This window comes from Molossus molossus, unplaced genomic scaffold (genome assembly GCF_014108415.1).
Source record: "Molossus molossus isolate mMolMol1 unplaced genomic scaffold, mMolMol1.p scaffold_m16_p_1, whole genome shotgun sequence".
NCBI lineage: Eukaryota > Metazoa > Chordata > Mammalia > Chiroptera > Molossidae > Molossus > Molossus molossus.
In genome coordinates this window covers 3,880,909-3,896,948 of record NW_023425344.1, presented here as the reverse complement: position 1 = coordinate 3,896,948, position 16,040 = coordinate 3,880,909, and the positions used below count along the sequence as shown (strand labels likewise).

The following is a 16,040-nucleotide window of genomic DNA, read 5'->3' as shown; positions in this document are numbered from 1 at the left end:
GGGTAGGAAATGCCAGGCAGGACCAGAGCCGGTGCGACAGCCCCTGAGGGTGTCCTGGCGGAAGGTGCAGCCTGGGGCCTGCCTGCCCGCTTCAGATCCTGCCCCGCCGCTCACTACTGCTACTTCCCCGGGACTCCCATCTCGGCCTCGGTTTCCTTTTCTGTAAAGGGGGTGATGCTGGTGCCCGAGGCTGGGCGACAGAAGAGCCACAGGCTCCCCTTCCCCCTGCAGCCTCAGTTTACAGTCAAGTGCCGTCTCAGGATGTGTGCGGCACAAAGAAAATCTCAGACGCTGGGAGGGAAGCAAACGGGATTCCCGTGGGCCACCGGCTGCCCCAAGCCAGGTGCTAACTGCACCCTGCCCGCCAAAGGAAACCCTCCCAGGCTTCCTCGGGCTGGCGCGGGGCAGGGCCCCACCACCACCGTTACTCAGCATGGAAGCTCCTCGGCTCCCTGCTTTCTCGGGATCTCTTTGTGCAATTTGCCAGTGACTCAGGGGCCAGCGTGTTTGAATGTGTATTTCTCCTCCTCGAACAGCACCGACAGCCGTTTCGTATTTACGACAATTCACCGGACGCTTCGCGCGTCAGCGAAGTCATTTCAGAAAAAGTGAGTCATCACCTCCGTTTTGCTGGTGAGGAAACTGAGGCACGGAGCAGGGGAATGCCCACAGCCCCCCAGCGGCAGTGCCTGGAGCCAGGAGCGGTTTGTCTGGGAGCCTGGGGGAGGCGCTACCACCACCCGGCCCCGGTGGCACACCCGCTCTGGGCAGCTCACACTCAGCTAAGGAAAGAGCAGAAGGCAGACGGCATTTCATGTGCCGGGAACCAGCCTTTTCAAATCTGCTGGAACGTGCAAACGAGCTGGAGAGAGCGGTCCCTTCCCGACACTCGTCCCTGCTCATTCCTGGCACGCGGAGGCCACCTCCTCTGAACACCATGAAACTCGGACCCCATCCTGCCCTCAGGCTCTGTGTTCACTGCAGCCTCCCAGTGCCCACAGAAGGGCCTGGCACACAGTAGGCACGCAATAAGTGTGTGCTGAATGAATAAATTCAAATTATCTGCGTACCAGCTTCACTTTCAGCAAGCATGTCTGAAGCACCCACTATGCTCCTGGCACAGTTCTGGGCGCCAGGGACAGACGAGGCAGCCTCAGGACCCTTCCCGTCCTGCTGCAGGAGGAAAGGGACCAACTGCTCCAGGGTCCTCCCAGCAGGACGCCACCAGCCATCCTGTGGCCCTCCCCTGGGACAGGGACCCCATGGAGGAGACGGGATGCCGACTCTGGACATGACTTCCCTGGGTTTGCATCCCAGCTCCTACTCCCTCATCTGCGAAATGGGGGTGACAATCCCACCTCCTAGGATTTTGGTGAGGGTTCAATGAGTCATTACAGCCAGAGTGCTGGGAAGACACATGCTGGCCACAGAGTGTTCATTCTTGCTCCCGGTGAAGAATCAGAGACTGGCGGAGGCTGGGAGCCCAGCTCAGAGTCACACCGCCAGGAAGCCGCTGGATTTGAACCCAGGCCCCGTGACTCCAGAACGCTTTCTTTCGTGTCTCGCCACTGGAGGAGGGAAGAGTCCTTTTGCCTTTGGGTCACGGTGAGGACTAGCGTTGGCTTTAGCACAGCGGTGTGTGCGTCGAGGCGATCTGAGCCGAGTCTTCGTCAGGCTGCGAGGGCCTCAGCTATATCCGCCCAGCTCAGCTCACGGGCTCCCCTCTGGCCCTGCACACACTCAGCTGGGCGGCTGCAAGTGAGTTCCTGCTTCCCTGCGCCTCAGTTTCCCTCTCTGAGTAACGAGGGGCTGCAGGACTTGCTCTCCACCCTCCGTGGCAGCCGAAAAGCTCTTCATGGAGCTGCAGCACCTCGCCCCCTCCCCACGAGACCCCCAGGAGCGGACGATCATACCGCTTGGAGGCACGAAGCAGGGAGCTGACCACAGCCAGGATCTGAAATGACTGTGACTCCGGCCTCAAGGGCCCTTCAAGTCCTGAAATCCCCATCGTCTCACGACAGAGATGTGCTCCCCGCCGGCCGAAGTCTTCCGCGCGCATCTTACCTGCAGTGACGTCACGGTGGACAGGTCCTTCAGTTTCCCTTCCTCATCTTTCAGGTTGTAGCCCTCGGGCCTCTTATCTCGTTCGGTAATCTTCCACAGTTTGATGGTTTTGTCTTTAAAAACAGAACAGAGTGAAACGAGACCCACGATTAACAGAGCGAATGGAGTGTCCACCCACCCTCGTCCACCAGACACGGACCCATCACCCTGACATTACTCAGCCGGCACCCCGTGCTCAGACATGTGGGTTCCCTCCAATGTTCTCCTATGTGGGCAGATGCAGCGAACACCTGTGCATGTGGACGTCTGCCTTCCTCTCCAGCTCCTCAGCTGATCCTAACGGTGACATGCTGGGTCAAAGGGGAGTGGCCAGTGTCTACACCGATTTCCAGGAAGACTGCACCCACGAGCCTCGAACCCTGCCAGCCCTGCACTGACGTACAGCAGGGTCCCCCAGTTATCTCGGAGTAGCACCTCTCCAGCTGCCTCACGTCTCTGGAATCCCGCCAAGGACATCAAAAGAATCATCTTGAGTGGCTGCGATGGTCAATTTTATGTGTCAACTTGGCTAAGCCACAGATACCAGATAGTTGGTCCGAAGTGTGTGAATGTCACCGTGAAGGTATTTTTTAAGTGAGATTACCATTTAATCCACAGAATAAAGCCAATTGCCCTCCGTAACATGGGTGGGCCTCCTCCAATCAGTCGACGGCCTTAATAGAAAACAGACTGAGGCCCCCCGAGGAAGAGGGCATTCCGCCAGCAGGCAGCCTACGGACTCGGGCTGCAGCATCAGCTGGTGTCCTGCCTGCCCTGCAGATCTTGGACTTACCGACAATCACATGGGCCAAGTCCTTAAAATAAACCTCTCTATATATATCTACACACACTCTCAACCCCTTGGTTCTGTCTCTCCCGAGAACCCTGACTGCTACAGTAGCCAAAACCAACACGGAGCGTTCATGAAAAACAAGGGGAGAAGCACAATTAGACATTGATAGGTGCCCAGGGCCATGCCCTCAGGAAGGGAGGAGCTGGGATTTAAACCCAGGTGGATGCTTTGAAGGTGGGGTGTTAGGGCTCTGGAAGCTGACTTCCCCCCGAGAGGCGGGAGGAGAATGACAAGTCCCTCTTAAATGTTTCTTTTAAGAAGCACACCTATGAAGCTCAGAGGTGCCAGCTCTGTCCTAAGCCTGTTATGACATTATTTCGTGTCATTGTCCCAACAACCCCACGAGGGTTGGAAGAGGAAGTGGCGGGGCCAGGGTCGGACTGCAGTGGGGTCCTCGTGGAGGACCTCTCCCTGCTCTGCTCCAGCGTGGGGAGGCCCACGGGCTCCACCATGGGTTTGCTGAGCGTGTGGCTGCGCCTTGCACCCAGCAGGGGACTCAGATGCTACGCTTGGTGCAGAAGCACGGAGAAGGCAGGAGCCCTCAGGGCCGACCTGGCTCAGCAGGGCCACCTGATCAGCTGAGAGACCTGGGCAGGCTCACTGGGCCGTGACACCCAGCAGAGGCCGGAGGGACGAGGGGCTGGCCAGGTGAAGGGAGCCTCTGATGATGGGGCTGAGAGATGGGGGAGGAGCAGAAGGCAGAGGGTGTGGGAGGCAGAGCCTCTGGCCCCAGGCCCATCCCTGGCTGAGGCAAGATGGCTGCAGGGGACAGGCCCCCGAGGGGACCCTGTGAAGCAGGAGTCCAGCCGGAGCCTCCTCAGGGACCTGAGTAGCAAAGGGCCGGCCAGGTTCCCAAGCAGTGTGCCTGCCACACCCCGTAGGGACGACCTGTGCCCTGGGTGGCCTGGCGTCCTGAGGGGCAGGTGAAGAGTTAGGTTTCCTGTGGTCCCTGACCTGCTCCTTCATCAGGACCATCAACCCTCCACCCCAGAGGAAGTATCCACAGTGATGTTCACGGTGCTGTACACAGAATCAGGGGAGTGGCCCTGTGTCCAACAGGGGAAAGGCCGAGGACCTGGGGCGTTCACAGCATGGAATGTACGTGCTGGTCCCAGGAGTCCCGAAGACCAAGAGTGCTCACAGCGTGAGTGAGAAAGAGCACTGGACGCCCACGCTGCATCACACGCCCCCGCCTGCACGCACACATGCTCAGACATCCGCACAGACACACTCAGGCACACAGACACACACACGTATTCAGACACACACACACATGCTCAGGCACACACACACATGCTCAGGCACACACATGCATGCTCAGCCATACACATACCCATACCTGCTCACACACATGCCCATGCCTGCACACACACACACACTCAGGCACACACACACATGCTCAGGCACACACACACGCTCAGGCACACACACACATGCTCAGGCACACACACACAATGCTCAGGCACACACACACATGCTCAGGCACACACACACATGCTCAGGCACACACACACGCATGCTCAGGCACACACACACACATGCTCAGGCACACACATGCATGCTCAGCCATACACACACCCATACCTGCTCACACACATGCCCATGCCTGCACATACACACACACTCAGGCACACACACACATGCTCATGCACACACATGCTCAGGCACACACATACGTTCAGGTACACACACACACTCAGGCACACACACACATGCTCATGCACACACATGCTCAGGCACACACACACGCTTAGGCACACACACATGCTCAGGCACACACATGCTCAGGCACACACATACGTTCAGGTACACACACACGTTCAAGTACACACACATACTCAGGCACACACATGCAAGCTCAGCCATACACATACTCATACCTGCTCACACACATGCCCATGCCTGCACACACACACACACTCAGGCACACACACACATGCTCAGGCACACACACATGCTCAGGCACACACACATGCTCAGGCACACACACACAATGCTCAGGTACACACACACACATGCTCAGGCACACACACACATGCTCAGGCACACACACACACACACATGCTCAGGCACACACACATGCTCAGGCACACACACATGCACACAGGCATGTCACCTCACCGTTGGTGGAGAGCAGGGAGTGGGCGGCATTCTGCTGTGGCAGCCATTTGATCTTGTTGATTTTCTCCTCTATCTCCAGGCTCTTGAGATAGTCGAACTCTGGCTCATGGCTCTGGAAAGTGCTGTAGACGTCATACTCGCCCTGGCTGTGAGGTGCATTTTTACTCTGCAGGGAAATCAGATGGGGCGCTGAGCTCCAGGACGGCAGGGTGGGTGGGAGCAGGCACCGAGCCCGGCCAGGGTGCGTTAACCCGCGGCGGGCCTGACAGCCATGGCGACCAGGCACCAGCAGTGCCCTGGACCCCGCCAAGGGTCACAGAAAATCTGCTTTTAAAATCTCCTTGCTGCCGAGCCCCGCTCTCCCCTGGCCCAGTGAGGACGGCAGTCACAAGCTGGCTCATGTTTACTGAGCACTTACTACGTGCGGACACCGAGCTGAGTGCGTCTCCTGCCTCATCTTCTATCCTCAAGGGCCCTCCATGTTGGGTGCCACAACCTCCCATTTCACAGGTCAGCAAGGGGAGACTCGGGGTGACTAGGCCTGCCAAGGTCACATGTCCACTCAGTGTCAGTCCCTCCGCTGGGCCTGTCTGAGGCAGAGGCTGAGGCCCTGACCTGACCCTCATGGCCAAGCCGGCCTGACAGGTACAACACTGTCCACTTTCCTCGGGGGCGGGCCCCGTCCGGTGTGGCAGCACAGCCCCTTACATAAGGACCCTCCTGGCGGAGCCCCAAACTAGCGAGGTGGTGAGTCCCCACAGGCAGCAGGGGCTACTTCCCCAGCAGACAATTCCCGTTGCTATGACAACATGAAGCTACAGCCAGAAACCCAGCGCCTGGGAGCAAATTCAAGACATTAAGCCAAGCACACTGTTAAGTTTTCTGTTAAGTTTTAAAAAGTATTTACCGTTACCTTTCCACACCTGTCTTGCTTCTCGGAATTTACAAAGTTCTTCACTATTTTTGCTCTGATTCACTAAGTCTCCCAGGAGCATGGGCTAGGACAAAGGTCAGTGGGACCAGAATTTTAGAAAAACATAAAGGAGAAAAATTCAAAGCGGAGAATCTCGCATCTACCAATTTAATTTCTTTCTGCCCTTTGACAAAAAAGAAGGCTCGGCCTTGCAATCCTCGGAGGGACACACCGTTTGGATCACCGACTCTGTACCCGACTTCCGGCTGGGTCCTCAGCTACCTCAGCCCCCCATCTGCAAAGTGAGGGTGCTGACCACACTTCCCCGCCACCAGGGCTGCGGTGGGGGGAGATGGAAGTCAGAGCTCCCCCACCTCCTTGTCCAGCACAGAACCCCAGCAGGTGTGCTGCCTGAGCCGGGCTCCCCAAGGCAGGGTGCTGGGGAGGGGACAGTCACGCACAGCCTTGGTATCAATCCCTGGTTTTTGCTCCCTAGCTGGGGTGACTCCTCCTGTGAAATGGGGTGTCAGTCCCCACTCTTTGAGGTAGGCAACAGGAGTAGTCCGTGCGCAGAGAATGCAGCCCGGTGTCTGCACGCAGTAGGTGCTCAATGGACAGGAGCCTCTTTGTCTAGAGTTTCTTTTGGGGGTGCAGAAATGGCACCAGGGCAGGGTGCACAGGCCCACCCAAAGCAAAGCCGCCGTCCCCTGCCTGAGGGCTGGCCCCTCAGCTACAAGAAGGCCTCCTGCCCGGCAGCCGTGGCCGGGACCGCGCCAGCTCTCCCAGGCTCGGGCCAGTCCAGTTGAAGGCTACCCCGGAGCAGCAGCTGAGCCCGCCTGTCCCGTCTCTCCAGGGTCCAGGACACACGAGCAATCCACATTGAGCGGGCCCGAGGACTCCCTGCCCTGCACCTGCTGGTCCCCCTGCTGCCGCCACACCCTTTCCATCCAGCCCTGGGGTCCTGCTGGGGAGGCAGGTGGTCTCCCCAGGATGCCATCCTGGAGGAATGCAGGGGCACGCTGCAGGGTAAAGCCCCCCACCCCCAGGCCCCGCGCACCTCTGGCTCCCGCTGGAAGATGACGACCCGGCCACCCTTGTCACCTGTGGCCAGCAGCTCTCCCGTGTGGTTGAACTCAACAGTAGAGATGATATCGGCTGGGAGAGGGGGAGAGAGACAGGAAGGCATGGCTCGTTAGGACCCCAGTACTGTGCAGTTCATCAGAACTGTGCCCACCTCACGCCCCAGAGGCCCTGTACCCCCAAGCACTGCCAAGGGGCACCTGCCCCTCCCCACTGGCTGTTCCTGGGCAAGCTGCACCCTCTCCCCCCCCTCCCCTTCCAGGGGGGTTGGAGGGTTTCCTCCTGTGCAGCCAGGCGACCAGAATGCAAGACCCGCCCGACTCTGGGGCCAGAGTCCAACTACCCCTTCCCAGCCCCACTGCGCTCCCGTGGGTGGGACCCCTGTGATTCTCACATCCTGGTGTGGACTCTATAGACACAGCATCGCTAATCTGACCGGAACACAATGGACCACGCCTCCCAGTGGCCGCAGGTGGGGCACAGAGCTGGCTCCACCCCTGTCTGTTCTCCTTACAGCTGCCAGGTGACAGTTCCCCGAGTCAGGTGTCTCTGCTCAAAACCCTCCCCTGGTCCCCACACCCAGTCCTGATCCCTAATCCCTCCCAACCGCCCTCTTGGAGTGGCCCCCACCCCCGGGCGGGCGACGGCAGCTCCATCCCAAGGCTTAGAGTCTCTCTGTCTCTCTGTCTCTCTGTCTCTCTCCCTTTCTCTCTCTCTGCCTCCCGTCCCCTGCCTCCCGCCCTCTTCCCTCACCCACTGGCTCAGTCTCTGCTCCTGCTCTGCCTCCCCCTGAGGAATGCGCAGCCTCTATGGCTCTGCCGCCCTCCTCCCAGCCCGGCCACAGGCCTCAGCAGAGAGGGCAGCGAGGGGGGCCGCGCTCAGCCTCCGCGGCTCCCCATCTGGTCTCTCAGAGGTCTGAAGCCATTTGTGACCTGCAGTCCCCGGAGGTAGACCACATCACAGCCTAAATCCTCCCCCCTCTCCTGCACCTGGGACCCAGCTCTGCTGACCGTCCTGTGCCGGGCCACCTGCCCCCCCCCACCCCTGACTCTGGTCTGGGCCCAGTGATGTGCCTGGGCCTGCAGGACACCAGCCGACAAGCCACCGACCTGGGCCTCAGCCACTGCCAGGAGAAGGACCCACCCAGACCAGCTCATTGGCCCACGAGGACCAGGAGGAGGACGACGCTCAGCCCCTCAGCCAAGCCAGCCCCAGGCAGGGCCCCGGGGCTCCAACAAGCCTCCATTGGCAGAATCAGCAGACGCATGACGACAAATATTTGTGCTGAACGCCAGGGAGTCCCGTGTGTTTTTAACTCAGTACAAAGTAACGGACACCCTCCCTCCCGGCCTCGCCTCCCGCCCTCCCCACTGCTGACTGTTCCCAGCTCTGGCTCTCCGCTTTTCTCAAAAGCACAGGCCACCTGGTCTCCAGAGCTGCTCGCTCAGCCTCGGGTGCTTTCCCCACTTCTGTTCAAGGAATGCGTCTTTGTTTCCCCAGCAGTGGCTGGCAGAGGCAGCCCCCGGCCGCCCCTGGCCCCCGAGCCCCAGGTAAACGCCAGCTTCGCCGGGAAAGACAAGAGGAGGAAGGTGAGCCGGAGCAGACGGCAGGCTGGGCGCCGTCGTCCATCCCGAGATAAGCACGTTTCATTAAACTTAAAAAGACGAGGACAGCAGCGCTCTGGAAGGCGGTCCCCGAGTGGGGGACAGGGAATGGGGTCAGGCCCGGGGGCTGGCACTGCCCTGCGCGGCAGCCTGCGGCCCAGGGACAGAGCCACACGCCAGACCACAGCCCGGCCAGCGTGCCCAGACGTGGCACTGTTCCTGTCATTTCCTGTCAGCAGCCCCTAAGGGGGAAAGAGCAGGATATAAAATTGTATATAAAATGTTTTTAATTATATAGACCAGTGATCACCGCCACGTCCAACGGGGAACAAAGCGGCAGAGAAAAAAGCCTGGAAGAGACTCGTGTTAGCTGAGGCTGCTTTAAGGTGATTGAAATAAAACGTTTTCCTTCTCTTTCTACTTGTCTATGTCTTCTGCATTTCCTGTAGTGATGTATATTTTAATAGCTCTACTGAGGTATAATGGTTACGCAAAGATGCATGTGTTTAACATATATGGTTTGGTGAGTTTGGACATATGCATAATTTATATTATTTTTATGATGGAGAAATAACAATGCTATTAAATTAAAATGGCAGCGTGACCACTGGTACCCAGAGCCAATGTGGTCCATAATGTTGGGTGGTTACCACAGTAACAGACACTAAATGTCTGCAGGCAATTTACAATGTATATATGTCAGTTTCACATTCGCTGCCTCCTCCAACCCTCCGGCCCTGAAGGAGGTGTGGCTATGGTTTCTATTGGCCACTGAGGACACCTCCTCCCCCACCCCCAGCCTGGCAATATCCTCCTCAGCCGTTCATGGACCAGCCCGAAGTCCTGGGCTGGAGTGCCTTGGCTGTGAGGCCATGGGCTGGTCACACTGTGTCTCAGTATTGTCATCTGTAGCATGGGTACAGTTGCATCTGCCCAGGACTAGAAACTCCAGTGAGCCGATGGAGGAGAGAGGGTTCGGGAGGAAGAACAATGACGCTGAGGAACAACCAGCTACTCACGTGTCCCGAACAGAAAGCTAAGGCTCTTTCTCATCCTCCCTCCTCGTGGTGGTCAGCTCAGGAGTGTGCCTGATAAAGCTATGGCTCAGCCTCACCGTGCAGCTTTGGGTCCTGACCACTGGTCCCTCCAGTCTGTCCTGTGAACACTTACAGCGTCGCAGCCAGACCTCAGGCCCTGGGCCGGTGGGTGTTTAACTCTGTTCACTGTTGCAACGTGTCACTTTGAGGGAAAAATCCCATGAAAACCTGTGCAGTCCTTGCACTGGTGGGGTCCCCTCTCCTCTGCTACAGCTCTGGGGAGTCCCCCAAATGACGAGGCAGATTGGACCACTGGACAAGAAGGCTCCAGCCAACGCCCTGGGACCGGGCCCAACGAGTCCTGTCGGTGGGGAGGGAGCCAGAAGCCCCTCGGCAGACCGATGTAGGCGCGGGAAGACGTCAGAAGGGATGTCCCACGTGACCAGCCCGGGGCAGGTTCACAGTGGAAACCAGAGCCAGAGACGGAAAGTCAGGATGGCACTGGGGGTTGAATTGTGTCCCCAAATACAGGCTGAAACCCTAAGCCTGGCACCTGTGACTGGCCTATGGAAACAGGAGCTTTGCGGTGACCCCGCTAAGATGTAAGGACTGCTGCCCCCACAGAAGGCCAAGTGCAGACACAGGGACACAGCACGGGAGGAGGCCACACGACAACAGAGGCCGAGACTGGAGCCACGCGTCCACCAGCCAGGAAATGTCGGGGGTCGCTGGCCACCACCAGGGCTGCCAGAGGCCTGGGGCGGCTTCTCGCCGGAACCTTCGCCTTGATCTCCGACGTCCAGAGCGCGAGCACAGTCTCTGTGGTTCCGAGTCACTGAGTGTGTGGGGACTTGCTGTGGCGTCCTAACCAACACAGAGGACAGGGCTGCAGCCCGGCTGCGGCTCCTGCTGGGGCGCACGGGGGGAGGGTCGGCCCTGGGATCCCAAAGATGCCCTCTGTGGCGTCATCAAGGGGAAGGTATTCCAGTCCCAGCCCCGGCACACACCCGCTGTGAGACCTCCCCCGAGTCACTCACCCTCTCTGAGCCCTGAGGCCGCGTCTGTGAAGTGGGAACTGTCATCCCTGCCCCGCCACAGTTCTCCGGGGCTTTATGTGAAATGCAAACGATCTGTGGGCGGGAGAGTTCCCTGGAAACTCTGGCCGAGGCCGGCACACCGTGGGGGGAGACAGACGTCCGTCGGGGGACGCCTGCCCTGCTGGCCCATCACTGTCCATCACCGAAAGTGCCATCGACACCATTAATGAGCCATCAGACGTCGGAGCTCACGGCAGAGAGGGGGCCTCGGAAAGCCCAGCTGACCCTCCGGTGGGACATTGTACATGATTAACACTGTCACAGGCGTCAGGGCTGATGAGGACGGAGCGGGAGCGGGAAGGGGCCGGAGGCCGGCGCCCGGCAGCTGGGGCAGCACTCGGTGAGCAAGCTGAACCCGTCCTCCGGCCCCTGGGGGGAGTGCCAGGCAGGACCCTGGGGAAGGAGACAGGGAGCCGGCCCCACGGATGCCCCCCGTCCAGCAGACACGTCAGAGGAGAGGAGCTGGAAGTGAGGACTTCAGGGTGGGAGCCAAGGGGGCCTCCTGGAGACAGTGACACAGGAGAGGGGCCCTGAGGAGCAGGAGGGGTGGCCCCGATCACTGGTCCCTGTGTCCACACCCTCGACAAGGTGGAGCCGACTGCCGCCCTGGACTCTGCCTTGGCCCGGGGTGCGCTGCGGTGGACAGACTGTGGAGGGCGCAGAGGGCGCTGGTCCCCAGCCGAGGCCACAGAGGCCCGGGCTTCAGCTCTCAGGGGGACCTGCTCCGCTGTGGCCACACCCCGCTGGCCCGCGGCACGCTGACAGCATGGGGAACAGAGAGATGCCGTCGCAGCTGAAGTACCCCAGGCCGCCTGCAGCCCCCCAATCCCCAGAATGGGACCGGGCCAGGCAAGAGCAGCTGACACCTTTGCGACCCACAGCCCCCTCGTGTGCGTGAGCGAGCGTGGCCGGTGCTCAGGAAACACGGCCCCCAGACGGGCCCCGGGCGATGCCCGCTGTCTGCGCCCGCTGTCGGGCTCGTCACGTGCAATGCTGGCTGAGACAGGGGTGCGGCCCGGGCCACCTCACAGCCCCTTCTCCACACAGCATGTCATCCTTCCAGCCCTGCTGTGCAGGTCGTTACCCTACTTAGGGGTGGGGAAGGCATTTAAAAAGAAAGACTTGCCCGCCCTGGCCAGTTTGGCTCAGCGGGTACAGCGTCAGCTGGCTGACCAAGGAGGCGCAGGTCCGATTCCAGCCAAGGGCATGTACCTCGGTTGTGGCTTGTCCCCGGCCCAGTCGGGGCCCTGTGGGGGGCAACCAGTCGATGTGTCTCTCTCACATCAATGCTTCCCTCTCTCTCTCTCTCCCTCCCTCGTTCCCTCCCACTCTCTCTAAAAATCAGTGGAGAAGATACCCTCCGGTGAGGATTAACCAAAAAAGACTTTCCTGATCAGAGAAAACCCTTCATCTAAAGCCCAGTTTTGCGGTCGGGTGCGCACTCCCCTCCCCCAACAGGTGCCTCATCTGCGCTGCGCTGACCACAGTGCCGCCCTTCGTGGGTGACCTGACAGTTCTGGTCACTCTTCAGGTCTCAGCTCAAGGGTCACTCCCCCAGGGAAACCGCCAAGTCCTCCACGCCGACGTCCAGTTCCTTTGCACCAGCGTCCCAGGTCAGGCCCATGACAGCCCTGGGTCCCCGTGCGCGGGCCGTGCGGCCCGGAGCAGGTCCCAGGTCCCTGAGACTCGGTTTCCTCGCCTGTGAAGTAGGGACAGTCTCTCCAGGCTCGCGCAGGCCGTGGTGAGGATAGGGCTAACCTACAGGGCCGCTAAAACGGGGCTCCTCGCACCCCAGCACAGGCACCCGCACGCAGGGCTCAGGGCAGCAGAGGGAGTGAGTCCTGAGAACTGGGGCTGTGTGGGGCCCGAGAACCTGCTTCAGGATTTGGGGACGCCTTGGACCAGAACAGGTCACAGTAACCGTCAACCCCCCGGGTCCTGCCTGTGCAGTGACGGTGTCCACCTCAGGGGTTTGCAGAACTGTTGCTGTGTTACGCAACCACCCCACTACCTGATCCACACTTCCCCTGTCCCTCAGCAGCCCCCCCAGCCCCTGTGGAGTTGCCTCTTCTGGACTCCCCACACAAACAGCATCGTACAGCCTGGGGCCTTGGCGTCTGGCCTCTCGCTCAGCATCGTGTCTTCAGGTTCTCCAGGTTGTAGCCACTGCAGGACGTCGGCCCTTTTTCCAGCTGAGTAATATTCCACCGGGACCACGATGCTTTTGAAGACGGGCCCCAAGCCCTTTGAGCAGAAATCAGTCCCCAGAAGAGGGCGATGGGGGTGGGGAGCCTGGGAAAGGCCTGGACCCCTGACCCACCTCTGCCAGCTGCGGGGCCGCAGCAGGAGCCTGAGCAAGCCCGGAACAGCGCTGCCCCCCGGTGGGTGCTCCGAAGGGCCTGGGCTGTGGCTGCCAGCCCCTCCCTGCCGGGCCAGATGGCCCCTGCTGAGTAGCTGCTGGCCTGGCCAGCACACAGGCAGATGGGCTTGGGGACAGGGGACCGAGCAGCTGAGGACTTGCCTGTGGTCAGCAGGGCCCATCAGGCTGCTGGGTTTGATTTCAGGCCAGGGTGGACGGTGCTCAGAGCAGTGGCGAGGCCCCAGATGGGCCCCAGCACAGCCGCCCAGGCGCAGTCAGACTGCTGTGGGCCCTCAAGGTGGGCAGGTGGCCTGAGGCAGCAGCCACAGGGTCAAGGAGAAAGGGACAGAGATGCCCACCTGCTCCCTGCTGCCGTCCTGCAGCAGGAGGCTCTGCGAGCCCGCAGCTCGGTCACCTGGGCTTCCCCCCGCAGCATGGGGCCCCAGGGTCCCGCCCAGACCCACGGGTCAGAATCGTGGGGCCTGGAATCTGTGTTTGACAGGGTCCCCGTGGCACTGAGGTCCGACGGCCACTGGTAAAGCGCTGGCCAGGCTGGATGGGGAAACCCCACCTTAACGCTGCCTGCTTCTCCGCCACGCACAGAGCCCGCCTCCTGACCTCTACAGTGGGCAGAGCCCCGTGGTGTCGGGGCGGAGAGGGTCTGATGAGGCGACCGACGCCCACGTGCCTGGCGAGGAAACGCCACTCAAGCTGTGGCTGCGGTCAGTGCCCTGCTATCCTGATGCACGCAAGCCAGAGCCCAGAGCTAGCGGGGTCTGAGAGGAAGTCGGGGGGTCGGAATGAATGGGACACAGACAGAAGGTCTGAGAGGTGGGGAATGTGCCGTCAGGGTCCTGGTCTGAATCCCCACCCTCTCCTGGCTGTCACTTCACCCCCTGAGCCTCAGTTTCCCCATCTGTGTGAGGTGACAAGACCTGCTGCCCTGTGCAGGACGAGGAGCCCACGTGGGGCGGGTGGAGCTGTTACCTAGTCCAGGCTGGTGGCCCGCCTCTGGGCAGCTGGCCGCAGCCAGCTCCTCGGCCCACCCGGCTGGTGGGCGTGTGGGCCCAATGGCCTGTGGACAAGACCCCCTCAGACCTCATCACATCAGCGTGTCCGCCGGGCCCTCGCCAAGCCGGTGTCTGTGCGGGGCGTGGGGGCGGGGTCCAGGCACTGCTGGGCGATGAGGTCATGGCTGGCCCAGCCGCAAAGCTCACTGGCAGCCTCTCCTGCCCTGCCCGGCCCAGGCCACTGTCGCGTCTCAGCTGGAAGACTGGCCGCCTCCCCTTTGAGCTTCCTGACTTCGTCCTGGCCCATCCACCCAGAGCCAGAGGGACTTTTCTGAAACTGCAGTGTCATCACATCAGATTCCCCCGAAAGCCTCGGTGGCTCCCCAGTGCCCTCTCTTGCCCTGGTTCCCAACGCAGCCCGCCCCTTTCGCCAGCCCGGACTTTCTGCACCTTCCCAAATGGGGCCACGTATCTACTCCGTACGCATTCGCTGAGCCCCACGCAGTGCTAGGCGGCGAGAGCTCAGAGGTGGCCGTCCCGGACCGAGCGCACACTCCCTGGTGTTCACACCGCCAGGCTCCTTCCCCCCCTTTCCTCGTGGGAAGGCCCCTGTCCCAGCCTCCGGGTGACAGTCTGGGAGAGGATGACAACCCGTTCCTGTTAAGGGGTGACGGGGTGAAACAGCAGTGACAGTCCCATCATCAAGGACACCCCACAGTGGGCCAGGGGTGGGCTTGTGGCAGACGGCAGGGTCCCTCCAGCTTGGCTCTGGGTGAGGACCACCTGCAGGTCCCCTTGGGAGGCTTGGCCCCCTCACTGTCACCCCTCGTGGTCGGGACCGAAATGGGGTGCTGCGGAGAGGCTTAGCCGGGGTCCGGCACAGCTGCCCACCCGGCTCAGACACTGTGCTGTCCGTGGGACCCAATCCACTGGCGGGACCTCCTTAGGCACCAGGCTTCTGCCCTGCTTGCTAGTGGCAACACATCCCAGCTGCCCCGGGCTCCCCTCTCCAGGCCTCAAGGCTGCCTGGGCCCCGGAATATCAGGCAGTGAACAAGGGTGGCTCGGGAGATGCCTGTCCTGTTACACACTGGCTGCCCTGGTAGGACTGGTCCTGGCGGGAGGGGCTCCCTGGCTGAGAACCCGCCGCAGCGGGGCACCGGCTAGGAGCCTCACCCACAGGTGTATGGGTCCCCCAGCAGCCCCAGAGTGCGAGGTGCGAGGCAGCCGCCATGTCCGTGTAGGGAAACCGAGGCTGCAGGGGCTGACCTGTCCTCGGGCTGGGAGCAGGCAGCCTCCACGCTGGGTGGCCCCCAGGGCCAGTGCCCAGGCCCCTTCACTGCGGGATGGCCACGCACCTCCATGGCGAGTCCCAGCGTGCCTCCGCCTGCTGCCCTGGGCCCCAACCACACAACCCCTCTTCCCACCCAGATCCCTGCTCCCCCAGAGACGGGCGAATGAGGCACCCTCAGCGGGGTCCTCCGCCCCGTCACTGTGGGTCCTCGGGCTCCTTTCCTGGAGACACAAGCGTCCAGCCCAAGAGCATTATTCAGCCACTGCCGAGTAGGTGACCACTGTTAAGCCAGGCCAGTGCGGTGACCACTGCACACCCACGCCTCACTGTTTGGGATGGTCTTCAGGGTGGCATTACCCACCCACCCTTGCAGAGAACCTGAGCGAGGCGAACTCTCTCTCTGCCTCCTGGACCAGTGGCCAGAGAGGTGCAGCCCACACGGACCCGGGGGACAGAGGTGCAGCCCACACGGACCCGGGGACAGAGGTGCAGCCCCACATGGACCTGGGGACAGAGAGGTGCAGCCCACACGGACCCGGGGGACAGAGGTGCAGCCCACACGGACCTGGG

The 16,040-nt window shown here is 61.0% G+C and overlaps 1 protein-coding gene across 1 annotated transcript in view; it reads right to left on the bottom strand.

Annotated features, from left to right (window-relative positions):
• PPP2R2C (protein phosphatase 2 regulatory subunit Bgamma) overlaps positions 1–16,040 on the bottom strand; it is a 97,033-nt gene that overhangs the window by 27,356 nt on the left and 53,637 nt on the right. The window contains exons 2-4 of the mRNA XM_036269475.1: positions 7,048–7,145; positions 5,078–5,243; positions 2,065–2,177 (exon numbers count right to left, since the gene is read on the bottom strand). Of these exons, the coding sequence (XP_036125368.1) occupies positions 2,065–2,177; positions 5,078–5,243; positions 7,048–7,145 (377 nt within the window). The remainder of the gene's footprint in view (positions 1–2,064; positions 2,178–5,077; positions 5,244–7,047; positions 7,146–16,040) is intronic.